Source organism: Monomorium pharaonis, chromosome 4, assembly GCF_013373865.1.
Source record: "Monomorium pharaonis isolate MP-MQ-018 chromosome 4, ASM1337386v2, whole genome shotgun sequence".
Lineage (NCBI taxonomy): Eukaryota > Metazoa > Arthropoda > Insecta > Hymenoptera > Formicidae > Monomorium > Monomorium pharaonis.
The window spans coordinates 7522799-7550764 of NC_050470.1; the positions used below are offsets into that span (position 1 = coordinate 7522799).

General features: G+C 30.0%; 2 protein-coding genes across 5 annotated transcripts in view; one reads left to right on the forward strand and one right to left on the reverse strand.

The window, feature by feature from the left end:
* Nucleotides 1-27966, reverse strand: part of LOC105835774 (serine/threonine-protein kinase par-1) — an 87849-nt gene that overhangs the window by 29386 nt on the left and 30497 nt on the right. The window lies entirely within an intron of this gene.
* Nucleotides 16382-27274, forward strand: LOC118645304. Of its 2 annotated transcripts, XM_036286141.1 has the most exons (13): nt 16389-19201; nt 19381-19462; nt 22378-22493; nt 22653-22820; nt 23075-23250; nt 23414-23504; nt 23581-23772; nt 23914-24081; nt 24208-24349; nt 24460-24530; nt 24670-24771; nt 24868-25238; nt 25416-27274. In XM_036286141.1, the coding sequence occupies exons 1-13, from the start codon at nt 19169-19171 to the stop codon at nt 25459-25461; spliced, it is 1758 nt and encodes a 585-aa protein (XP_036142034.1). In that variant the 5' UTR covers nt 16389-19168; the 3' UTR covers nt 25462-27274. The 2 variants fall into 2 exon arrangements, with proteins under 2 accessions (XP_036142033.1, XP_036142034.1); XM_036286140.1 differs by lacking the exons at nt 22378-22493; nt 22653-22820; nt 23075-23250; ... (6 more) ...; nt 24868-25238; nt 25416-27274 and having other exon boundaries at nt 16382-19201; nt 19381-22239.

Consider the following 27966-nt stretch of genomic DNA (forward strand, 5'->3'; position numbering starts at 1 on the left):
AGTTCGGGACGCGTACAATATGTTTCTATAAAGTTCAGGTGATATAATTAATTAAAACATTTTTTAAACAATTATTTTGCCCGAAAAACTTGAATTTCTAAGGCTACACGTCAAGTGCTAATCGAATATCGACAGATCTATTTATTTTAACGTATATCTCATATAGTTCGGGACGCGTACAATATGTTTCTATAGAGTTCAGGTGATATAATTAATTAAAACATTTTTAAACAATTATTTTGCCCGAAAAACTTGAATTTCTAAGGCTACACGTCAAGTGCTAATCGAATATCGACAGATCTATTTATTTTTACGTATATCTCATATAGTTCGGGACGCGTACAATATGTTTCTATAGAGTTTAGGTGTTATAATTAATTAAAACATTTTTTAAACAATTATTATGTTCGAAAAACTTGAATTTTTAAGGCTACACGTCAAGTGCTAATCGAATATTGACAGATCTATTTATTTGAACGCAATTCTCATATAGTTCAGGACGCGTACAATATGTTTCTATAGAGTTCAGGATGTTATAATTAATTAAAACATTTTTTAAACAATTATTATGTTCGAAAAACTTGAATTTCTAAGGCTACACGTACAGTGCTAATCGAATATCGACAGATCTATTTATTTTAACGTATATCTCATATAGTTCGGGACGCGTACAATATGTTTCTATAGAGTTTAGGTGTTATAATTAATTAAAACATTTTTTAAACAATTATTTTGCTTCGAAAAACTTGAATTTTTAAGGCTACACGTCAAGTGCTAATCGAATATCGACAGATCTATTTATTTTAACGTAATTCTCATATAGTTCAGGACGCGTACAATATGTTTCTATAGAGTTCAGGTGATTATAATTAATTAAAACATTTTTTAAACAATTATTTTGTCCGAAAAACTTGAATTTCTAAGGCTACACGTACAGTGCTAATCGAATATCGACAGATCTATTTATTTTAACGTAATTCTCATATAGTTCGGGACGCGTACAATATGTTTCTATAGAGTTCAGGTGATATAATTAATTAAAACATTTTTAAACAATTATTATGTTCGAAAAACTTGAATTTCTAAGGCTACACGTCAAGTGCTAATCGAATATCGACAGATCTATTTATTTTAACGTATATCTCATATAGTTCGGGACGCGTACAATATGTTTCTATAGAGTTCAGGTGTTATAATTAATTAAAACATTTTTTAAACAATTATTTTGTCCGAAAAACTTGAATTTCTAAGGCTACACGTCAAGTGCTAATCGAATATCGACAGATCTATTTATTTTAACGTATATCTCATATAGTTCGGGACGCGTACAATATGTTTCTATAGAGTTTAGGTGTTATAATTAATTAAAACATTTTTTAAACAATTATTATGTTCGAAAAACTTGAATTTCTAAGGCTACACGTCAAGTGCTAATCGAATATCGACAGATCTATTTATTTTAACGTATATTCTCATATAGTTCGGGACGCGTACAATATGTTTCTATAGAGTTCAGGTGATATAATTAATTAAAACAATTTTTAAACAATTATTATGTTCGAAAAACTTGAATTTCTAAGGCTACACGTACAGTGCTAATCGAATATCGACAGATCTATTTATTTTAACGTATATCTCATATAGTTCGGGACGCGTACAATATGTTTCTATAGAGTTTAGGTGTTATAATTAATTAAAACATTTTTTAAACAATTATTATGTTCGAAAACTTGAATTTTTAAGGCTACACGTACAGTGCTAATCGAATATCGACAGATCTATTTATTTTAACGTAATTCTCATATAGTTCGGGACGCGTACAATATGTTTCTATAGAGTTAGGTGTTATAATTAATTAAAACATTTTTTAAACAATTATTATGTTCCGAAAAACTTGAATTTCTAAGGCTACACGTCAAGTGCTAATCGAATATCGACAGATCTATTTATTTTAACGTAATTCTCATATAGTTCGGGACGCGTACAATATGTTTCTATAGAGTTCAGGTGTTATAATTAATTAAAACATTTTTTAAACAATTATTTTGCCCGAAAAACTTGAATTTCTAAGGCTACACGTCAAGTGCTAATCGAATATCGACAGATCTATTTATTTGAACGTAATTCTCATATAGTTCGGGACGCGTACAATATGTTTCTATAAAGTTCAGGTGATATAATTAATTAGAACATTTTTTAAACAATTATTTTGCCCGAAAAACTTGAATTTTTAAGGCTACACGTGAAGTGCTAATCGAATATCGACAGATCTATTTATTTTAACGTAATTCTCATATAGTTCGGGACGCGTACAATATGTTTCTATAAGAGTTAGGTGTTATAATTAATTAAAACATTTTTTAAACAATTATTTTGCCGAAAAACTTGAATTTCTAAGGCTACACGTCAAGTGCTAATCGAATATCGACAGATCTATTTATTTTAACGTAATTCTCATATAGTTCGGGACGCGTACAATATGTTTCTATAAAGTTCAGGTGATATAATTAATTAAAACATTTTTTAAACAATTATTTTGCCCGAAAAACTTGAATTTCTAAGGCTACACGTCAAGTGCTAATCGAATATCGACAGATCTATTTATTTTAACGTATATCTCATATAGTTCGGGACGCGTACAATATGTTTCTATAGAGTTCAGGTGATATAATTAATTAAAACAATTTTTTAAACAATTATTTTGCCCGAAAAACTTGAATTTCTAAGGCTACACGTCAAGTGCTAATCGAATATCGACAGATCTATTTATTTTTACGTATATATCATATAGTTCGGGACGCGTACAATATGTTTCTATAGAGTTAGGTGTTATAATTAATTAAAACATTTTTTAAACAATTATTATGTTCGAAAAACTTGAATTTTTAAGGCTACACGTCAAGTGCTAATCGAATATTGACAGATCTATTTATTTGAACGCAATTCTCATATAGTTCAGGACGCGTACAATATGTTTCTATCGAGTTCAGATGTTATAATTAATTAAAACATTTTTAAACAATTATTATGTTCGAAAAACTTGAATTTCTAAGGCTACACGTACAGTGCTAATCGAATATCGACAGATCTATTTATTTTAACGTATATCTCATATAGTTCGGGACGCGTACAATATGTTTCTATAGAGTTTCAGGTGATTATAATTAATTAAAACATTTTTAAACAATTATTTTGCCTGAAAAACTTGAATTTTTAAGGCTACACGTCAAGTGCTAATCGAATATCGACAGATCTATTTATTTGAACGCAATTCTCATATAGTTCAGGACGCGTACAATATGTTTCTATAGAGTTCAGGTGTTATAATTAATTAAAACATTTTTTTAAACAATTATTATTGCTTCGAAAAACTTGAATTTCTAAGGCTACACGTCAAGTGCTAATCGAATATCGACAGATCTATTTATTTGAACGTAATTCTCATATAGTTCGGGACGCGTACAATATGTTTCTATAGAGTTCAGGTGATATAATTAATTAAAACATTTTTTAAACAATTATTATGTTCGAAAAACTTGAATTTCTAAGGCTACACGTCAAGTACTAATCGAATATCGACAGATCTATTTATTTTAACGTAATTCTCATATAGTTCGGGACGCGTACAATATGTTTCTATAAAGTTCAGGTGATATAATTAATTAAAACATTTTTTAAACAATTATTTTGCCCGAAAAACTTGAATTTCTAAGGCTACACGTCAAGTGCTAATCGAATATCGACAGATCTATTTATTTTAACGTATATCTCATATAGTTCGGGACGCGTACAATATGTTTCTATAGAGTTTAGGTGTTATAATTAATTAAAACATTTTTTAAAACAATTATTTTGTTTGAAAAACTTGAATTTCTAAGGCTACACGTCAAGTGCTAATCGAATATCGACAGATCTATTTATTTGAACGCAATTCTCATATAGTTCAGGACGCGTACAATATGTTTCTATAGAGTTCAGGTGTTATAATTAATTAAAACATTTTTTAAACAATTATTATGTTCGAAAAACTTGAATTTCTAAGGCTACACGTACAGTGCTAATCGAATATCGACAGATCTATTTATTTTAACGTATATCTCATATAGTTCGGGACGCGTACAATATGTTTCTATAGAGTTTAGGTGTTATAATTAATTAAAACATTTTTTAAACAATTATTATGTTCGAAAAACTTGAATTTTTAAGGCTACACGTCAAGTGCTAATCGAATATCGACAGATCTATTTATTTTAACGTAATTCTCATATAGTTCGGGACGCGTACAATATGTTTCTATAAAGTTCAGGTGATATAATTAATTAAAACATTTTTTAAACAATTATTTTGCCCGAAAAACTTGAATTTCTAAGGCTACACGTCAAGTGCTAATCGAATATCGACAGATCTATTTATTTTAACGTATATCTCATATAGTTCGGGACGCGTACAATATGTTTCTATAGAGTTCAGGTGATATAATTAATTAAAACAATTTTTAAACAATTATTATGTTCGAAAAACTTGAATTTCTAAGGCTACACGTACAGTGCTAATCGAATATCGACAGATCTATTTATTTTAACGTATATCTCATATAGTTCGGGACGCGTACAATATGTTTCTATAGAGTTTAGGTGTTATAATTAATTAAAACATTTTTTAAACAATTATTATGTTCGAAAAACTTGAATTTTAAGGCTACACGTACAGTGCTAATCGAATATCGACAGATCTATTTATTTTAACGTATATCTCATATAGTTCGGGACGCGTACAATATGTTTCTATAGAGTTTAGGTGTTATAATTAATTAAAACATTTTTTAAACAATTATTATGTTCGAAAAACTTGAATTTTTAAGGCTACACGTCAAGTGTTAATCGAATATCGACAGATCTATTTATTTTAACGTATATCTCATATAGTTCGGGACGCGTACAATATGTTTCTATAGAGTTCAGGTGATATAATTAATTAAAACAATTTTTTAAACAATTATTATGTTCGAAAAACTTGAATTTCTAAGGCTACACGTACAGTGCTAATCGAATATCGACAGATCTATTTATTTTAACGTATATCTCATATAGTTCGGGACGCGTACAATATGTTTCTATAGAGTTTAGGTGTTATAATTAATTAAAACATTTTTTTAAACAATTATTATGTTCGAAAAACTTGAATTTTTAAGGCTACACGTACAGTGCTAATCGAATATCGACAGATCTATTTATTTTAACGTATATCTCATATAGTTCGGGACGCGTACAATATGTTTCTATAGAGTTTAGGTGTTATAATTAATTAAAACATTTTTTAAACAATTATTATGTTCGAAAAACTTGAATTTTTAAGGCTACACGTCAAGTGCTAATCGAATATCGACAGATCTATTTATTTTAACGTAATTCTCATATTGTTCGGGACGCGTACAATATGTTTCTATAGAGTTTAAGTGTTATAATTAATTAAAACATTTTTTAAACAATTATTTTGCCCAAAAAACTTGAATTTCTAAGGCTACATGTCAAGTGCTAATCGAATATTGACAGATCTATTTATTTGAACGTAATTCTCATATAGTTCGGGACGCGTACAATATGTTTCTATAAAGTTCAGGTGATATAATTAATTAGAACATCTTTTAAACAATTATTTTGCCCGAAAAACTTGAATTTTTGGGCTAGACGTGAAGTGCTAATAGAATATCGACAGATTTATTTATTTTAACGCAGTTTTCATATAGTTCTGGACGCGTACAATGGTTTTTTAAAGAGTTACGGTGTTATAATTAATTAAAACATTTTTTAAACAATTATTTTGCCCGAAAAACTTGAATTTCTAAGGCTACACGTCAAGTGCTAATCGAATATCGACAGATCTATTTATTTTAACGTAATTCTCATATAGTTCGGGACGCGCACAATATGTTTCTATAAAGTTCAGGTGATATAATTAATTAAAACATTTTTTAAACAATTATTTTGCCCGTAAAACGTGAATTTTTAAGGCTGGACGTAAAGTGCTATTCGAATATCGACAGATCTATTTATTTGAACGTAATTCTCATATAGTTCGCGACGCGTGCAATATGTTTCTATAAAGTTCAGGTGATATAATTAATTAGAACATTTTTTAAACAATTATTTTGCCCGAAAAACTTGAATTTTTGGGCTGGACGTGAAGTGCTTATTGAATATCGACAGATTTATTTATTATAACGCAGTTTTCATATAGTTCCGGACGCGTACAATAATTTTCTAAAGAGTTCGCCAGAAAGTGAAAGTTTTGAAAATTGATTGAAAATTAACAGGTAACATTACATATAATATATTATAATTTTTAATTTATTTAAAGGGGATTAAGTATGGAGTGAAAGTATGTAAGAGTGATATTAAGAAACATGAAAATATAATATAATTATTAATTTGTGTTTAGAGAGAGAGAGAGGGGCGTAGGGTGGAGAGTGGGAGAGCGTGAGAGATAAAGACGAGGATTAAATAAGAAAGTAAAATGTAAGAGTAATATTGAACAATATGAAAATAATATAATTAATATCATTAATAATATAATTAGTAATTTAGAGAAGGGGAGAAGGAGCGTGAGATAGAGAAGGGCATTAAATATGATAAAGTGTGTGAGAGTAATATTACAGAAGAAAAAAAAGTGCAATGTTCAATATAAAAATGCTAAGTGGCGCGCGCGAAGCGCGCGCATTGTTGTGTTCTAGTATTAATAAAATTCACATTAAAGAAAAATATTGTAATTACAAAATTAATTATATTCTTTTACAGAAAAGTTATTTATGTTTCTTCCCGAATGTCTTTATTAGTCTTGATACAAATAAGATATGAATAAGCATAAGATCATATAAATCAAAATTATTTTTCTGGACTATTACTTAAAATGAAAGATTATATTTAAAAAAAAATTAAAAATGCAATTTTATGCAATAATATTCATGAAAATTGTATATTTTTGTGAGAATGCACTGCTAAAAAGAGAACATAAATCGGTATTTGATTGCCAGAGTTATATATAATTGTTTGTTTGTTTTTAAATTATTATAATTATTACATTAATAAAAATTATAATTTAATTAATTTTTTAAATTGTATTTAGATAATATTTAAATTATATTTATTTTATATACTTTATTTTTACATTTAATTATAATATATTTGCATATACTTGAAATCTTTTATTAAAAGAAATTATTAAAACATTTCAACAAACTGTTGAGTCAAATATTAATTACTTTGACGAATCCGAATTTAATTAAGTTATTTTGTTTCTTTTTTTTAACATCACAAATTATTTTATTTACAGAACAAAACAATTTAATATGACTTCACTTCTAGATTATATTAATCTTAAAATTCTTGGGCAATATTGGAAAATACAAGGTTGAAACAACAAAATATCTATTTTACAAATAGAATTTATTTATTTGTGACTGTATGTGTGTGTTCAATATTTATAATAATGTTGTGTTTTATAGGAAACAGACAAGGCATTATTAATTATAATTGCTGCTAAGGTGATTTGGTATGCAGTAAATGCAAATGTTCGTTAATTCCCTCCGATGTCAAAGCTATAAGGTTCTTGGGCAAAGTCAATAGCGAATTGTGTCGTAACTAAGATAATAATTTAACATTAAATCGATTCTAAGGTGTCGAGCGTGACATGCTCATTAAATTCCGCAGTTGTTCCGAAGTCGCGTATAAATACGTACATTCACTGCAGAGACGAGCAATCTGCAATTGAAATTCAACTGGCGATGCGGCCACATGTTGAAACGTAAAAATATGAAATTTAAATAACAAAGCGGCTCCGTAGTTAACTGCTTATTCCGTGATAAAAAAATGAAGTATGGGAAGATAAAATCATTGACACGTGTGAGCTCATGTTTTTTTTTATACAAAATGATGACCGGGTTCACCTAATTTACATCATAAGATATTCGCGACAAGATCCAGAATATCTTTTGTATTATATGGAGTGAGGCAACGTTAAGATGTTATTACATGAGACATTTTAATTTAATGGATATTTAATAAATTAAATTTTTTATAATGTAATCAAATCTCTTTATTACGTAGTAATTCACATTGAAAATTAAGAAACTCAGCAGGCTAATATTTGACAAAGTAGGAATATGTTATCTTTGCGCCACTTTTTAAAAAGCGTTTAAGCTAAAGTTAAATTTACGGTTTTCTAAACTTTTACACACTACAATAAAACAAAAATAAAAAATGGATACGTCGTTATTTATTAGTTTGTTATTAGTTACACACACACACACACACATACATATGATACAATATTTAAAGTTAATGATCACTTCAACAAGAGTCGCGTGACTATTACTGGTAAAAATGAAATCTTTCGCTTGCGTGACGTTGCAACTTGTCAGGACTTCACTTTACTTCCTGAAGAAGCGTACACTATAATTCTACATCTACATCATAAGCATTTTTGCGGGCGTAAAAGTCGACAGTCAAAACATCGATAATATGCGGTAGTCCATTTTTCATCCTTCGTAAATGATGGACTAATGGAAGGGGCAACGTTATACTTCGCGGCACGCGAGGCGCTACGCCATTTGCTGCCGTCTGATGCATCCAGGGAGTGAAGTGCGATTCGACACGAAGCCGGTCCTCGCGCGGTATGTGGATCAATTGTACGGTCCAAACTAGGCCAGCGAATGCAATGGCGAGATGCAAGATCCGTATTTGCCGCCGCATGAACAAAGTCGCATCAAACTCCAAATGATCCCCCGATGCGAGGGGTTGTGAGCGATAGCGTCGTCTAAATTCAAACGGGAAACCTTCTCCCAAGAATCATGATATTGCATTTCTCGACTCTATTAATTTTTTAAATCTATGCTGATAAAGTTATGATTATAACGAAATAATATATTTTACTTAAACGTTATTTTGTTTATTTTGTATGAAAAATACATACGATTGAAATTTCTAAAAATCCAAAGAAAAATTTAACGAAAAAAGACGAGTTAAAAAAATCATTATTAAACTTTTGTGAATATATATTTTATATATGTAAATGCATATTTTTATACATTTAAATGAATTAAAAAAGTCATTTTTTATTTGTCCATAATTAAGCATAATTTAATTTTAAAGAATTTCACTTTTCTACATTTGTTTTCTATGTATAAATAAATTTATTTACGAAAATATGTATAATTCAATTTTTATCTTTCTCTTAGATTTATGTGTATTTTTTCTTTAATTTCGACACAGAGAGAAAGATTTCTTTAAATTTAATAAACCGTTTTGTTCGACTGTTCCAAAGCATATATTTCTTTGTTTCTAATAAATTTCATTAAATCTAAAAAAATATAAAAAGTATAAAATTTATTAAAACCAAAGAAATATATGCTTTGGAATGGTCGAATAAAACTGTTTATTACATCTAAAGAAAGCTTTCTCTCTGTGTACTAATATACAATAAGACTTTAGCGGTTTGATATGAAGACAGCTATTCCGAATTCACCATAATTAGTTATTTCCTCGTGGAATCGAATCCCATTATGGTGTGCTGAGGCGTTCTTCGTCAATTTGCTTACACAAGCACATAGAGAATAGTTGCACATTGTCGCTTACAAATGCATGCATCGAATAACGCGAGGTAGTTCAGCACAAACCTATCAAACTATTCCCGATTATCCGCGCAAACTACGTATATACTAGATTCAGGATTGCACATTGTATTCGAGTACTCCTTTAATTATAACTTTAATGTTTTAGTGTCAATTATTCTAGACGTAACAAAACCGCGACTATATAATTATCATAATTTAACATTAGGAAACAAGCATATTAAATAAATAGCTGCTGGCAATTTTAAAACAAATGTGAACCATTTTAAAGTTTAATCAGAAAATTATTGTTAATTATATTAAAATTAACAATTAAAAATTTTTAATATTAACATCTGAACATTTTTTGATATTAAAAAGAAGTTAAAAGAAAATATTATAGTCTACGCTTCTGTGACAGTTACACTTACGTTTTTATATAAGAAATTATTTTTTATATAAAAAAATGTATTGAGAAAATTTATTCGAGTTTGAAATGGATCATAGTGGCAGATGTTACGCGCAAGAACATGCATGTCCATTCGGAGAATGCATCGTCGTATATGTTATACGTTTATATATAATGTATCAAGTTCTTTACAAGCTTTTAGTAAGTTTTCAAAATTTTATCGTACATGTTTCTGATGTGTGGAAATGCATCGCGCACAGCTGTAAAATTAAAAAAGGAATCTTTCACACCTCGTCACGTCGCGAGACAGGTTTTCATTTATAATCGAATACACACGTCAACCGCGGAAAATGGTTCTTGCACGCGTTTCTTCGCACAAATGCACACGTGTCTCGGCAACCGGTTGTCACCTATTACGATCAGCAAGGAATATCCCTGGAGCGTACAGCGTTCCGCAGAAAAAACGTTTAACACTCGATGAGACCGCAAACGATCGACGAATGCCAATAAGCGAACGTGAACATACTGGTTTCGATCTCAGGATATCGGGATCGCCGTAAAAACCGGGCAACGCGTGTCTGCGTTGCGTTGTTTATGTATGTGAAGCACGTACCACCGCGGAATGCGTATTTATCTGCATTTTGTCTCGCCGTTGCATCCGCGTCCCGATCGACAAATGAGCGATACGCGCACGTATGCGCGTGAATTGCGATACACCGTCGGCGTATAGCGTCGATGAATCGAGAGGCGTTTATAAATGATCGAGAATCAAGCAATTTATTTACATTGTGAATGTTTCCTCTCAAAATAGGATTCTACATTTATTCTTCAATTTTATGAACCTATTATAACCATACAGTTAACAATTAATTATTTTTTAAATGATTTATATGAAAGCTATATATTTTCAATACCTAATTTCTTGATTTTTTGTTGTATTACTTTTTTCTTTGTAACACGTTCTCTCTAAAGAGTCTAAAGCATTCCTTTGCACGTTAAAATAACATTTTCCTTTCACTTTGAGATCTTATTAATTTTTTTTCTTAAGGAAAGATGAAAGCTTATTTAGTGTGATTAAAAAGCTTTCTGCACGATGGATATTTTATTCATCATATTTAAGGCAAAAGTGCAGCAGAAAGCTTTAATATTTTCCATTGTTTCATATTTTCCGGAAAAGGTGCGAGGAGAGGAGATGATATAAGGAGAAAAAAGAACGAGCGGACGTTAATAACGGGTGGAACGATCAGTCGGTTTTAGCGGCCGCGCGGAGAAAGCATAAGAAAACGTGAGAATTCCGCGTTCCTCCGGCGAATTATGTAACACAGGAATGATAAAAGTGTGCCACCATGTCTCGTTACTTGCGAATTGTAACGTACGGTTGTATGTCAAGCGCATTATTTCCATACATCGCCCGCAGGCAATTTTGTTTCGTTGTTGTTATCCACTTCTAACTACGGTCAATATATCGCAGAAACCATATAAGCGATGCGATAAGAGCATTGTAACTTGTAATAATCTTATCACAAAGCGGTTGAGTATTCGACTTTTATTAATGATATTGAAAGACTGATAAGCATATTTACAACTCTGCACTTGCGAAAACATATTTTATTAAGATATACTGACGAGCATATAATGACATCGGGGGGCGTTTGTAACGTGTTGCTTAGTTTGCATCGAAGTGTTTAAATAAATTATGGAAGACGATTTTAGAATTTTCAGTAAATAAATTAATCTTGGTATACATCACATACCTTGAATGTGTAAAGTATAGAGAATAACGTGATTCTGGTTTAATCGCGCATTATCATAAATCTCGGTTTCGTGTGGTAGCGATTTGATATGCGTGATCACGAATTACGTTTTCTTATGCCTGGAATGTGACAGTCACGAATGCGATGCTTAAAAGGTTTTCTCGACTACTATTAGACTACTGAAATATATAATGAAATTAATGAATACTCATTGCAAGAGAACACAACTAATATAATATAAAGATTCTTATAATTACTTTGTGTCACGTTGCTTTGATATTGCATGTTTAAACCTTCTGCCTGTATTTAATCTATATCCAAGTAATGCCTGTATTTAATATCCAAGTAATAAAAATTTATAATGCTTTTTTTTTCAATTATGTCTTATATAACATACGCTGAACTTTGTTTTTTTTTTGAGTAAAATTAAATTAGATGTTAGATTATAATTAAGCTTTAATTATTTACGTTTAAACATTATAACAGGAATGTAATGCAGAACAAACTACAAAACTTACATGAAAATTTTACATGGAGAATTTAAATATTTAATAATAAAAATATTAAGAATTTAATTTTGTTCTTAATATATCGACATCTGTATGGTGGTATGATGTAATTTTTTGCATGCTGAGAGAGCATTTAAGTCTGCAATAGCTCAATTATATGTCTTCGGTAACTTTCGCCGAAACGGAAAAATAGTACAACGAAAATTAAAGTCCTTCGTTGAAGAACGTTCGTAAGTCCCCCACGATCATCCCCATTGATCTGTACATCTCGTAATTAAGATTCGTGCCCGTGAGACATTAATCAACCGCGAATGACATGCGGACAAGGCTCCAAATAATTAATTATTATTCTAGGAAATAGTATATGCCTCGCGCGCACACTTACATTCTTCCTTTATCCGAAGGACAAATCGGCTACAAGCGTAATCAGGACGATGGTGGGTGGCGAACCAATGTATTAATTAAACTGTAATTACATTGTGCGTACTTGCAGCGCGCGTCACGCAACACGCCCGTCCATGTGGGTATCTAATAACGAACGTACTGAGCGTATGTTGTTTATTATTGAATTTACAAGTGTGATTTATTTACTGGCCCAATTATCTCGAAAACGCACGCTTTTATCGTGTAAATAAAGCAATCAATACAATCAATGAGCTTCCTTCGTTGAGAAATTTCATTGTAATTTAATAAATTAAATGTGAGAGAAATATATGAAACAATGCAATCGCGCAACATCATAAAACACATTGGCAAAAATGAAAACTGGTGATATTAACGTTTTATTAATAATTTTTCATTGTATCATAATATCATACATCCATATGGTTGGAAAAGAGTTAAAAATGTAAAGTGGAAAAGTTCTTGTTGACTGACAGCAGTTGTACCTTTGACATTAAATCAAGCGGAGCCCATTAATTAATGCCATCCGTGTAAATGCCGTCCGTCCTAACTTTAAATTATTGAAAGCTTTGGCGATGTACCGTTCAGGGTCAACATGCGAATCCATCTGGTCGCGGTAGAAAGCAACTTCCGGGTCTCGAGTTCTGGCAAATGCATTGTATTATTTGCTCCTGACATAAAACGAGGGCCTCAGGGAATCATACATTGCCGCTTTACGATGCGTGCACCACGGTTTGTATACCAGAGTTGGAATAGAAAATAATACAGAGTTTACAATAAATTCTTCAAAACATTGGATGCCGTGTTATTTTCTTATTCGCGTTACTGATATTTTATGTCGTGACTTCTGACACGAGGTTTCCGAGAGAAACCTTCACAAGGACGCAGTTACCTTTTACTGAAATAGGAAGCACTAGAGTTCATAAATCCATTATTTTTCTAGTACAATATCTCTTGTCTCTAAAAATATCGATCTTTTAAATGCAAATTTTTTTACTGTTTAGGAATGGGTTTTTTTTTTATATTAAAATGTTTAGAGCATTGGTAATTTTTAAGTAAGTGATAGAATATAAGGAGGGTCGTCGTAAATTTTACGACTTTTGACAAAATTAAATAACTATATATGACTGTACTATATATGACTGTTGCAAAAATGAGAAAGAAACGGTAATATAAATTCCTTGTAAGTTTCCATTTTTCTGCGAAGCGAATAATGATGATCGATATCGCGGTTGATCGAAGTTTGTACTACCGAAAGGTTTCTCGGCACGAGCGAATAATTCATATGATTGAGTATGTATCGGAACCTATAATTATGTGAGCATTTTATATGAAATTAAATTTATGTGAATTGTATTACGCCAATAATTGAAACTCCAATTGATGCATTTTGATTTACATTTATTTGCAATTAAATATTGTATATATAATTAGGGTAATAATTTTTTTGCATTTTTCAATTTTTTAAGACTAACATGTTAAAGATGTAGAGCTTTGACAAATATTGCAAAATATGTCAAATATCATCAATTATTTATATTTGCTCTTATAAAACATTAATTGCAAAGTTTATTAGTCCACTCACATATCATGTTCCAATTAAGTTTTTAAATGTATAATGCCATATGTTAATAATATCAAATAATAAATTTAATTATATTGAAGTTATGTTAGATTATGGATTTTTGTACATTGGCATGTTCTCAAGACGCGCGCGCTTCATAATTTGGCACGTAACTCGGGAAACCATAAACGCAATGCGGATCTTTAATCGACGAACAAACTTCTTATTCTTTTAATCGGGCTTATCCTTCGGTCTTATCCTGTGCAAAAAGTTTTTCTGAAAGCACACTAAATACAGAATGCGATGCTTGGCGAGTCAGGCGAGTTACTTGAGAAGTAACTCGAAGAAAGAGGACGTTTTGTTAATTTTAGAGGAAACTGCGCTGAAAATGACACTTTTGTATAGAATGAGAGCTGAAATATTTTATTACAAATAGTTAATTGCATAAAAGTAAAAGACTTTCGCGAAAATTAAAATGTCAGTTAATCATTGTCAGCGAAAACTTTTATATACCAGTACAATTGATATTTTTTGTTGCAAAATAAAAAAAGCAAAAAATGGAAAGTTATTCTTTTCACTAGAAAATTAGAGAAAAATCAACGTACTGCATACATCGTGAGTGGGAAATACTATTATATTATGTCTTTTGTTTTAAAACAAAAGGTTTTATAAATTATGTTTATTATTTATGCAAGAACAATTTAATTTGAAGTAATTAATCCATGTAATTAAAATATAAAAAATATATTTTTTATAATTTTTATTATTATATTCCTTGAATGTTTTTAGGTTTTTAACTGAAATAGATTGACATTGAATTACATTCTACATATGCATATATGATAGCGATAATTTTAACATCAACATTCACATTTACATTTTATGTATCTTTATAAGTATTTTATCAATACGTAATTCGATCCAGGATGTTTTTAAAGTCTTTATTTCAATGTCTCGTTGAATTACTGATAAACGTTGATATGATATAGGATAATTGACTTATTACAATTTGTGAAAAGAGATTATTTCTCGAGAAGAGAAACACGAATGTATTAAATACTATATTTAGTCACAATGGATATCTCTCGCAATTCAATTTAGTCTAAGTTTTAGATCGAATTATACATGTGTGCTTTTTTCTAATTATATTCTGCTGCAAATCAATCTACGCATATTTCTTTGTTGGTAAACGTTGTTACAAAAAATTTTATCACAAAAATAAGTTACTTTTATATTTCCATTTTGTAAAAGTTGGACAAAAATACAAGGAATTTTTTGCTTTATATGAATAAAACATTAATCTCTTTTGAATTGAATACTTATACAAAAGTAACAAAGATAAAAGTATTATTTCTGCATTTACAAAAAATTTATCATCTACAGAGTGAAAATCTGGTGTCATTTCTAAATTGGGAATTACTATTGGAACATTCAAATGTGATAAAGATTAAATTTTTAACAAACACTGTTGAATTGTTTAAACATTTTGAGAAATAACGTTCTGAGACGTGATATTTCATATTAATTTTGAATTTCTGTGACACCATATTATACACATATTACGTAGCATGATGATATTTCTGAAAGGTAAAATTATTTCTTGCAATAATTCAGGCAGAATCATTTAAACGCTATGAATCAATTATAATAAAAGGGAGAACGAGATTGTTATGTAAGAAAAGAATATGTCTCTCATGGTAACGGCATTAAGTTTGGTATAATGTAGACAGGCAAGTCGAGTCAAGGGAAAGGAGAGAAGACCGAAGTGTCTCCTGCTAGCTATTAGTCAGTTACTAACGTGACGGTGTCTCGACTAATGGCGTTATTAACGACATGGTTGTGTACGTGACTCGATCCTTGTAGTTGCCGTATCGTTTTCATGCATTGTTACAGCGGTGTGCATCAACGATCGATATCACTCGCAATTAGAGGGACGTGTCATTTTTTGCGATAGGGATCACGAAATGCGTTAGGTGACCTTTCTTCGTTTAAAAAAAAGGAAAGTATACTCGAGTTAATTACCTAATTGATTGATATGAGTTTTCAAAAAGAATTTATTTGCTTCTAAAAGAATATTTATAACGGTATTAAAGAAGAAATTATTTATAATATATTCTAATATATTTTTAAATAATTTGAAATGACAGTGAGAAAAAAAAATAAAATTATTAATATAAGTTTTGCATTGTTCTCGTGCCTATTAATATATTCTAAAGGAAAGAAAAGAAGTAATTTTTTAGCATATTAATTCATCTTGCTTTAAACTGTAAATGATCAGTGAATTATTTTTATTTCAATAAACAAAAGAATAAAGAAGAATGAAAGTTTCTATCTTTTATCATATTGGATAGAACAAGAAATTGCGGTAAAAAGTGATTTATTTTGAACTTGATATATATTTATATATGTATTTGACTCGTTGTTCGTCAGTAAAGCGCCGTAAAATGAAATTCGTGAAGTTAACGGGAATTAAACAAAGGACTTAAACAAAGCGGGACTTCGGCTGTGGAAGAAATCAGAAAACTCGAAATAGAACACCATTCATGTCTTTGTAGTGACGATTAGCATACGAAAGCGCTGATTAACGTGATGAAGTACGAGCTCGTGGATGTTCAATGAATATGCATCACTTTCATGAACCATTGCGCTGTATCATACAGACAATTGAGTGATCATTAATTCCATGATCATTAACACCTCGTCATCAATATTAGTGGCTCTTTGATAATTCTATTCCGTTTGTTATCATAAACCGAAGAAAATTTTGTGTGGTCATGGCTGTTTACGGAATTAAATATCTATAAAAATTTTTTCAAAGTCGCATTTTTTTATGAGTTCCTTTTTCTTTTATAAATATTTGAAAACTTTTCCACTCAGCTTACGATCACTCGATCTGTAAAATTTGGCAAATGCGTTTATGCGTGCATTTTATTTGACAACGCCCTCGCAAATTTTTAGCATCGAAACTACCGGACACGGAATATTATGGTCGAAATATTGCTCACTCTCGTATCACTTTAAAATTACTGTTAAATGGAGAATCTGTTAAATGGAGACGCACTGCGCTCACAGACGCATATATCCTCCGAGTATGACATTTCGAACTGCGATTGCGTGCATTCCTCCGTTTCATTCCTTTTACCTTAGCCGGCATACTGAATTAATGATGCATCGCGCTGTGTCGACGTTCGTTCGCGACCATCGTCGACGCAAACCGATATTGCGATTCGATCGATTCCGATGCACGTTGCGGACGGAGCATGTTTTGGACTAATAAATGACCCCGCGATAGTCGCCAGTCTTACCGGCTCGTGCCAAAGTCACTTTAAATTAATCATGTCCGTTCGATACAAGCGCGCCGTTAACATTTCTCGTATCTTCCTAAATCAATCTTCTAGACTTCGGTGTTCGATTTTACAGAATCATCGCGCTGTTAACATTTTTCAGGGTAGTCTAAAATTTTTATTCTCTCTCTCTCTCTTTCTCTTTCTCTTTCTCTTTCTCTCCTTGTATAAATCAAATTGCTTTCATCTGATTAATTTATTTGCTTATTTATTAATTTATTATGCAAACAATGATTAAATCAACTTTTAAAATAATGAAGAGGATGTTAAAATTGAAGCGTTATCGTTAATATGAAGTACAATTATTTTAATCAATTGAATTTTAACTAGGTATAATATTCTTTCCTTCATCTATCGTTATTATTGCACATTTGCGTTATAATTATTTTCCTAGCATTAGATTTTTATTGGATGAACTGCAGTTGGATCTAATCCGATCTAACAATTTAATTAATGCAATTTAATTAGACTAATCGTGTTGTATTTCTTCCGTTTTTACACAGAATATCGTACGAGATGATTTGCATTTGTAAACTTTATGTATAAAATTTAAGATTATATTATAATATAAAAATATAATACAAAAAATATAATATAAAAATGAAATAATGTATAATAACTTTTAACATTATTTTTATTGATATAAACTATAGAAAATCTACAGGAAAGTTGAAAATATAATCAATATATCCATTTCAATATTTCAATATTTAAATTTTCATATTATTTATTGGCATTATTTTTAGATGATTATTTTTTACAGCATTCGATAGAGTAAAATATTGTTTCATAAAAATAAATGACATTTTTTATAAGTCGGCATTTCGCATTTCTTTAGTTATTGATGATACATCAGCACGTAAATCTCATATATCGAATTGACGTAGTAGCTCTCTGCAGTTTGCCGTAACGTTCACGAATTAATCTTATTAATCGGTGAGACTACTCGTTATCGACGAGCAACTATACGCGACACATTTTATCGCATTATACACGAGCGCGCGCGATTCACGACGTCTTCAGTGCCCGGATCGAATTAATAACGTTCTGTATTAATTGATCAACATTACTGTTCGTGTTACGATGAAGTTGATCGCAGCCAGATTATCTGACTACACTCTAAATTTTTTGGAGTGAAATACGTCACTCTTTGCTGGAGTGAATAGCATATCACTCCAAATAGAGTGATTTTTCACTCTTACGGAGTGAATGAGTTCACTCTTTGCAATGGAGTGAACAAACTCACTCCTACTGTAAGAGTGATTTAAATGGTCTATCAACATTCACTCCTAAAGAGTGACATTTCAGTCTAATAAGAGTGACTGATTCTGCGGAAGAACCAGCGACAGGGGGCGCGGCGCTTCGCAGTCTGTTTTTATTCTTCATCGCCACGTAACATCGGCATCGATTTATATTTATGTTGTGTATGTGGAATTATATTTGAGATAAACGAACGTTTCTCTTGTATCTCTCTATATAGCTTCTGTACTCTAATAGCGCTCTGTACGAACCATCAATACGAAGTTTCTATCGTATATGAAGCAGTTGTACATCATTCGTTATAACTGTGTATATTAGAAGTATGAATTTTCCAGAGAAATACAATTTGCCAGCGGTAAGTATATTTCTATGTCGCATTTAGTATGTGGGTTTTAATTGTATTGTTTTTCACAGAAAAGTCTATCAAAGTAGAACATTTAAATAGCAAAAGAATATGTTGTATTTTGACATAACCTATAAATGTATTGAATAAAATTTATATATTTTTAATAAACATAAATTTAAAAATTTCAGGAAACTTTAAATAATCCTGCTAAACTAGCAGAATATTTATGCATGCAAGGGATACAAAAAGAGGTGACAGAAATATTAGAGCGTAAGTGTTAAGTTATAAATAAAATTGTCTTGTTAATAAAATTAAAAATTAAATTTTAATCCCTCTAAAATACAATGGATAAACTTATATGTTTTAAATGTAAGAAAGCGTTTCATGGAATTAAAAATTTTTCAACTCATTTTCGCCGGAATCATGCGTTACTATTAACTAAATATAAAGCATCGGGATTTTTTTGTAAACAAGATAATTGCACCAGACATTTTCTGAGATACAATTCCTTTATACGACATATAAAAAAATGCCATATTGTAAATCCGATTTGTTCTCCATTGTCTGTTTCTAATGAAACCATAAACCAGACTGAAAATGAATTTTCCATGGAAGTGGAAGTGGCTCCAGATATTGAAACTCGTGATGAATGTATAGATTTATCAGGAATCAAAAATAACGTTGAAAATTTAAAATTAAAACACGACATATCTTCCTGTGCAGCTAAAATGATATCTACTTTAAGAACTTCTTCTTCCATTACTGGTGCAGCTTTAAAAGAAGTTATGACAGCAATTAAAATTTTTGTTTCTAATATTTTCGATTTTGTACAAGACGAAGTAACAGATTTTTGTACATCCCAAGATATTGATGTAAAAAGTTCTACAGTTGAAACGTTGTTAAATAAATTCAAATGTAATGATTTATTTAAAAATATGGATACCTTGCCAGGTCAGATTGAAGTATTAAAAAGGAATTACAAGTATATTCAACCACGTGAAATACCGTTAGGATATAGAATAGATCAGCGATTTAATAGATGTAAACAAGAGTGGGAACAAAAACAAGTTTATGAAACTATGCAATATGTATCAATAATCGAAACGTTGCAATTAATTATGTCTCATAATGATGTACGTGAATATATTAATTCAGAGACAATTTCTGATCATGACTGGTTAATTAATTTTAGAGATGGCCAAAGTTTTCAAACGCATGAATATTTTCGTAAATACCCTAACGCGCTTAGAATTCAATTATATTACGATGATATTGTCATTAATAATCCTCTTGGTTCAAGAGTTCAACCACACAAAATAGGAGCATTTTATTTTGTTGTACAAAATTTACCACAATACTTTAATTCATCATTAGGTGCAATACACGTACTTGCCTTATGTCATACTGCTGATATTGACAAGTACGGTATGGCAGCAGTTTTAAGACCATTTTTGCAAGATATGAAAGTTCTGGAAAGTGATAATGGCGTTGTCACAATGTTTAACGGAGTAGAGTGGACCCTTCGAGCTACTCTTGCTGCTGTATGCACTGATGGACTAGCAGCGCACCAATTATTTGGACTTCTTAATCCAGCAGCTCTACATTTCTGCAGATTGTGCATGATAAACCGCAATGATTTTAAAAATAATACAAACCTGCCTGCAGCAGCTCGCACAAAAGAATTGCACAATAATCAAGTACAAAATATAATGGAAAAAATAAATTTAAAAGATGTAGAAAATGCGATGAAACAATCCGGAGTTAAAGAAAATAGTGCCCTACATTTGTTGCGTTACTTCCACTTTACACAAAATTTTGTATTTGATCCTATGCACGATATTTTTGAAGGCATAGCTCCAATGGAATTGAAACTGGTTTTAAATCATTTCATTACACATGATGAATATAATTTGAAACTGGACACATTTAACAATAGAATTCATCTATTTAAGTATGGTTTTCCAGAACAAAAAAATAAACCATCTGCAAATTTTTCAATAGCATCTTTAAGTAATTTGAAAGACCATAAAATCTCGCAAACAGCCGTTCAAACATGGTGTTTGATGAGAGTATTTCCATTCATTGTGTCCGATAAAGTGCCAGAAGATGATGAATATTTGAGACTAATAATACTTTTAAATAGAATTACAGAAATAGTATTTTCCCCTAAATTAAAGTTATCAATATTGCCATATTTATCTGAATTGATTATCGAACATGACAATCTATTTAGAAAATTGTTTCCAGATGTTAACCCAATTAATAAGCACCATCATCTAAGTCACTATTGCGATTGCATTCGTAATTCAGGGCCTCTACGTTGGTTACACTGTCTTCGTTTCGAAGCAAAACATCGGTTATTAAAAAAATATGGTGCAATATGTTGCAATTATAAAAATATTACTAAAACAATGATTAACATATGTCAAATTTCGCAATGTGCAACTTGGGGAACTGATAAAAGCTTGTTGAAGAGTAATAAGTTTGAATATTCGAAACGCGAATATGTGAAAGTTGCTCATGCTCTTAGTAGAATTGAACTTAATAAACTCGAATTAGAAAATGATAACTACATTTTTAAATTAAACAGAATTATAGTACATGAAATTGAATATCGTAATGGACTATTTGTTGCCATTGATAGCGGTGTTGAAACAGACAATGGAGATATTTTATTTGGTCGAATTAAGGAAATAATACTGAATAATGATAAAGTTTACTTGTGGTGTGAAATATGGCAAACATTATGGTTGCAAGAATCTTTAAATGCTTATTGTGTTTGTGAAAGTTCTGTAGATTATAAATTGATCAATACTGACGATCTGCCAGATTCGAAACCATTTTCTTTGTGGTTAGATTATAAAACAAACTTTTGTTACATAGTTCTCCGTCATATGATTTTATAATCAAATAACTATAATTATATAATAAAAGAGTATAATATAATTTAATATAATAAATATTATACAATATAATTTAATATAATAAAAGAGCATAGACTGTTTTGTGTGAATGAACTATATATTAATAAGCATGTACATTATATATATATATATATATATATATTTAGCATGTAATGTATATCCACACACACACACACACACACACACACACACACACACACACACGCACGCACGCACACATATTTGCATACATTAAAAATGTTTGTTTACTTATAATTTAAGGAGAATGTGTTGATGGTACAGCATTCCTATCATTGACGGAAAATGATTTAAAAGAATTACAAATAAAGATAGGCCCAAGAAAGAGGATTTTAAACTTGATAAATATAGCAAATCCAGTATGTCTTTTTTGAATTACTGATTATATATGTATATAGAAATAATTGATCGATGATATCTTTTATACTGACATAATATGTTCTACATTTGCAGTATATATACTGCAATGTATTATAATACTTCACTATATATCTGTATGTTTTTAAATTATATATTAGGGCTTTATTATTATTAATAATACATTTGAGAAAGATAGTGAAATAATACAGCAAGTTTCCAACATTGATGTAATACCAGCAGAAAATACCGAAGTAGAAGCTTCAACAAGTAATTGCAAACTTCCAAATGATGCATTTGCTAATAGAGAGAAACATAGTGTTCAGAAGGTATATATAATATAAATAAATATATATATAATATAATATAATATAATATATATAATATATACAATATAACATTAATTTGAATGCATTATATAAAATTAAATTTATGTAAATATTATATATATGCATTTAAAATATTTATTGTTTCATCAATTTTACTTGAAAAAATAAAATACTATAAAATACGTGTACGTGTGTGTGTATATATATATATATATATATATATATATATACATATTTAATACTTCTGATAATAGTGCAATAATCAAGGAAGTAGATTAAATGTTCGCGATTGGGTAAAAGCACATGATGCGAAACAAACAAGAAAATCTTCTCTGTTACGTACGCTAGATACTGGCATAGTAGACAATACAGCTCGTCAAGAGTTAATAAGAATAGTTTGCGCAGAAATCGTCAAGATCAGTAATGACATGTAAGTTTCGTTTTAGTTTTAATAATATCACTTGTAGAATTTCATCTACTTAAAAAAATATATATTTAAAATTTCTGAATATTTCTTATCACGCATTATATATAATATATATATATATATATATATATATATATATATATATATTCATTACTCTTATTAAAAGGTATCCATCCAGCGATTTAAAAACTGAATTGGCTAAAGAAATAGTAACAGCATTTCCAAAACTACGATCGTCGCAATCGACAGAAGGATATGTACGTACATTTTTTAAATTATTTTTGACATAATATATTGTGCATGTATAATAAATAACTATATGTACATGTTCAGGAGCATTTTTTTGACAAAAAGACCAACAGCGGCTTTATTCAATATCGATTGAAAACTATGAGAGTAGGATTAAGTCCTTCGAATAAAAAAAGATCAAAGACTTCGCCATCGAACCGAGTAGAAAATGCTATGAAAAGGCAAAAAAAGGATATAAATGAAATATATCTTGATGAAGATATGCTTAATATAAAGGTAAATAAGATTTTAAAAATATATTAAAAACAGAAATAACAAATATATAAATAATTTCCCTTTTAACACCACAGTATATATATGTAAAGAATTCCTTACTTTCAAAGAATAGAAATAGTAAAGAATTTATATTACTTTCAGATTTCGGAGCTTGTATTAAAAATGCCAACTGAACAAAATAAACAAATTATCACTATGTTAATGGACGAAACAAGACCTAACAGGCAACAAAAAATTAGAGATTCTAAGTGCACAGTAGCGGATATTTTAAAGGAATATCCCAGATTTAAAGATTATCATGGTGAATTGGTAAATTAATCGAGAAATCGAATTATTTACAGTAGATTTCTTTATCATAAATTTAAAATCTTACTTTATTAATAGAAGTGAAAGTACTAAATTATATTTAAGGTATAATTTTATGCTTTATTTCAGATACACAGGGAATTTATTTCAATGTTCCCCGGGAAAGATAAATTGTTGAAAAAATTTCCAGAATTTTACGCGTCTAGAATTTTGCAGTTCTGTTCTATATATAAACCCAATTTATTGGAGAAAATTGCAGATTTGGATAATGGTAATAATATATATACAATGCACATTATTTATAAAATACCTTCGATACTTTTTGTACATATTTCTCTGTCTGTATATTTAATTTTTATATATTTGCCATATATTTTATAGATAATTTAAAAGCTCTTGTTCTTCTGCCCGAATTATTACCAACACCAAATTATATGAAAAAAAAATTATCTGTAAGTTTATTAGTTTTAATAATATAAGTTTAATACTTTTGTTCACGTTATTTTTATTACTATTACTATTAGTTATAACTTTTTTTTTAATAATATATTATATTCATATATAATAATAATAATAATTTTATTTTTTAAGGAGAAAGAGAATTTAAAACCTACAAAAAAAAAATTAAAATCGGCTGTATGTAATTTTGCAAGTAAAGAAATCCCAAATACAAATTTACTGCGGTTCATTCATGTGAGTAAAAAAATAATGTCCGCGAATTATTACGTAATTATTATATAACACACACATAATATATATTAATCTATAATTATACATATTCTTTTGCAGACATCAGAAGATTTATTGTCTTATAATACAGACAAGATAGAACAAAAAAAATCAAAAAACGTACAGCCCTTTTTAATATGTAACATGATTGGTCAAAAAAAAAAAGGAAATTTTTTTATTCAGACGGATGGACACTTAATTTCAGTGAGCGATGATCCAATGACAGCATTTGATATTCTTGTCAAATTTCATTATTGTTTTGACATTCATTTTGCATCTGATTTAATTAATTTTTATGACTTCGTAACCGGGTGCATTATGAACTTAAATGAACCACGTGCTTGTTGCACAGCGTTACACACAAGTTTAAATAATATTGATAATCTTTTAACACCAACGCAAACTGTTGATGATAGCGATGAGGATATAAGGTATTTTTTATATACAATAATTAATCTGAACTGCGCACACACACACACACACACACACACACACACACACACACACACACACACACACACACACACACACACACACACACACACACACACACACACACACACACACACACAAAATACTAATATATTAAATTAAGATAATTTTTTCAGTTATGCATCAAACAATGATGAAAAAGGCTCGTCATCAGACAATTAAAAACATAAAAATAAATTTAAAAATTTATTTTGTTCTTTTATATATTATATATATATATTCTTTTATGTATTGTTCATGCATATAGTTCATATAAAACATGTTTAAATATTAAAGTTAAAAATATAAAAGATGTTAATATAAAAAATTTGACTGCATAATTTTATTTTTTCCTTTAAGAAAAATTTATTCCGTATTTATAATATATAAAGGTTGAATAATTGAATAGGTAAATGCTAAAAGTGGTTAAAGTCAAATTTTACACTTTTTTACTTTTTTGTATATGTTTTTTATTAAAACAGTATTTTTTAACATAAATGTTTCAATAAAAAATTTTATACAAAAGTAAAAAAATGCAACATTTGACTCAACTACTTTTAGCATTTACTTAGTCAATTATTCACTCCTTTCAAGAGAGTGAAAATATTCACTCCTCGTTAGATTGAAAATAATTTCCCAATTGGAGTGAATTTTCACTCTCTAAGAGTGAAAATTTCACTCTACTTAAGGAGTGAATGATTCACTCTCTCCTTGGACTGAAAAATCACTCCTGTTGGACTGGCGCAATTTTCACTTTCGTTAGGAGTGACATTTCACTCTTTTAGAGTGAAATTTCACTCCAAAAAATTTAGAGTGTACACAATGCTATTACATTTGTCCGTATCTACGTGCAGTTTGCAGACGTTAAGCTTCTGACAAGGCTTCTGAAGTACGAATTATGCGCGTTGAGATTATCTGACATAACGTTTACAGTTTGTACAATAGACGGATTTTGCAGAAGAGTTTTACGAATGATCATAAAACTTTTATGCGTTTTTATCATTTATGACGCTGAATAATTATGATATTGTATAATACAAAACAAATTAAAAAAAGTCTTGCAGAAAGATATTTAATGAGTAAAAACTTATTTGCATAGCAGACAGTAATTTATATTTCAATAATTATTTTTTGTTTAAATTATGCATGTGTTAGCTCTCTTTCAATATAAGAATTCTAAAAATGATAATTCTAATAATTTATGATTATAATAGACAATTATCACTTTCTCCAATTATTTTCAACTTTTTAATTTAATTCTTTATATTCTTTATTTCTGCTTTTGTAATTTTATTTCTAAATTTATAAGAGAAATGCTGCATTTTTAATGAAAAAAGTTATCATATTCGCATAATGGAATAAACATACGAACTTTTGTTTAGATACAAATGAAATTTTATTATATAATTTTATGCAGAAACTAAAATTTCGTTACTCTTGTTTATATAAAGATCTCTTACCTCTTATTAAAAATGTCTTCAATAATTACACATGCTTTCAATCTGCGTCGACCTATCACTGCAATTTATTAATGGCCACAATTCATCAATTCATCATCGATGTAATCTCCTCTTTTTAAATTTATGACATTTCACATTCAATTGTATCGGCACTCAGACGAACGTGATATTTAATTAAAACGAAGAGATCAAGCCCCAACCCACGCTCGCGAATGTGATTTCGAAAAAGAGAAAATGATGAAAACGATAAAAAACTACACTGGACGATTTTTGAGCACTCTGTTTTCGACGCGTATGCTTTCACTTCAAATTCGGAGACGAACTCGTCCTCGCGTTGCTCTCCGCTCCATTCGCCGACTACATGCAGCTCTGGCGGAGTTTGGACCGACCGCGTGTTTTTCCCACCACCTCTCCTCCATCAGCATCGTCGTAGCCACTACCTTTCGGGCTGATACTTCAGTCGTATATTATATCTGCCTGCTCTGCTCCGATCTTGAGTTGCGTAATGATGGATAAGGAAGAAAGAAAGAGAAAAAGAGACCGCTTGAAGGTGCAGCATTCGTGATAGAGTCTTGTTGCTTAATTAAATCGATTTAAAATACGGAAAAATGAATATACAAAACGTTTTCATTTTGATATCATTAATTGATCATTTTTTTCGGAAAGATGTAGCAACTATCAACTTTTGATAACCTTTCACGGTTTAATAAATAAAACTTTAAACTGCTGTATTATAAAAATACTTATATTTGATAATCAAATGAATTTTTTAAAATAATTTTATTCAAGTTTAACATAGTTGGAAAGAAAAGGATTTAATATGTTTCTTAACAATATGTTTTTTATTCTTGGACATGTTCGACGGATGATCTCGGAAGAAGCATGCGGGTATTTCCAAATGACTAACTTTACACAGACCAACTGAGCTCACGTAAGCGGGCTCCTTGCCTTTCAAATTTATTATTCGGCTTTTGTGTTTGGTGCCCTTTTGACGCTCGCCTGGTTTGCACGTGCCTGAACTCGTCTTTGATTCACAACGATCCTCTGGATCGTAGAAAGTGGGGTATCCGCTGAATCTTTCGGCCAGTCTGGCCTGCGTCATCTCTTTGCAGCGCATTTCTATGTGGCACATGTGTATATTGGGACTACACACGTATAAACGTGTGTAGGTGAGCATTCGAGCTCTTAAGCCTCTCTGTTTGGAGGATACAGTTCTTTTATTTCATGA

Coding starts and splice junctions, on each gene's coding strand:
- LOC118645304 (XM_036286140.1), top strand. CDS start 19,537: ATGGATAAACTTATATGTTTTAAATGTAAGAAAGCGTTTCATGGAATT.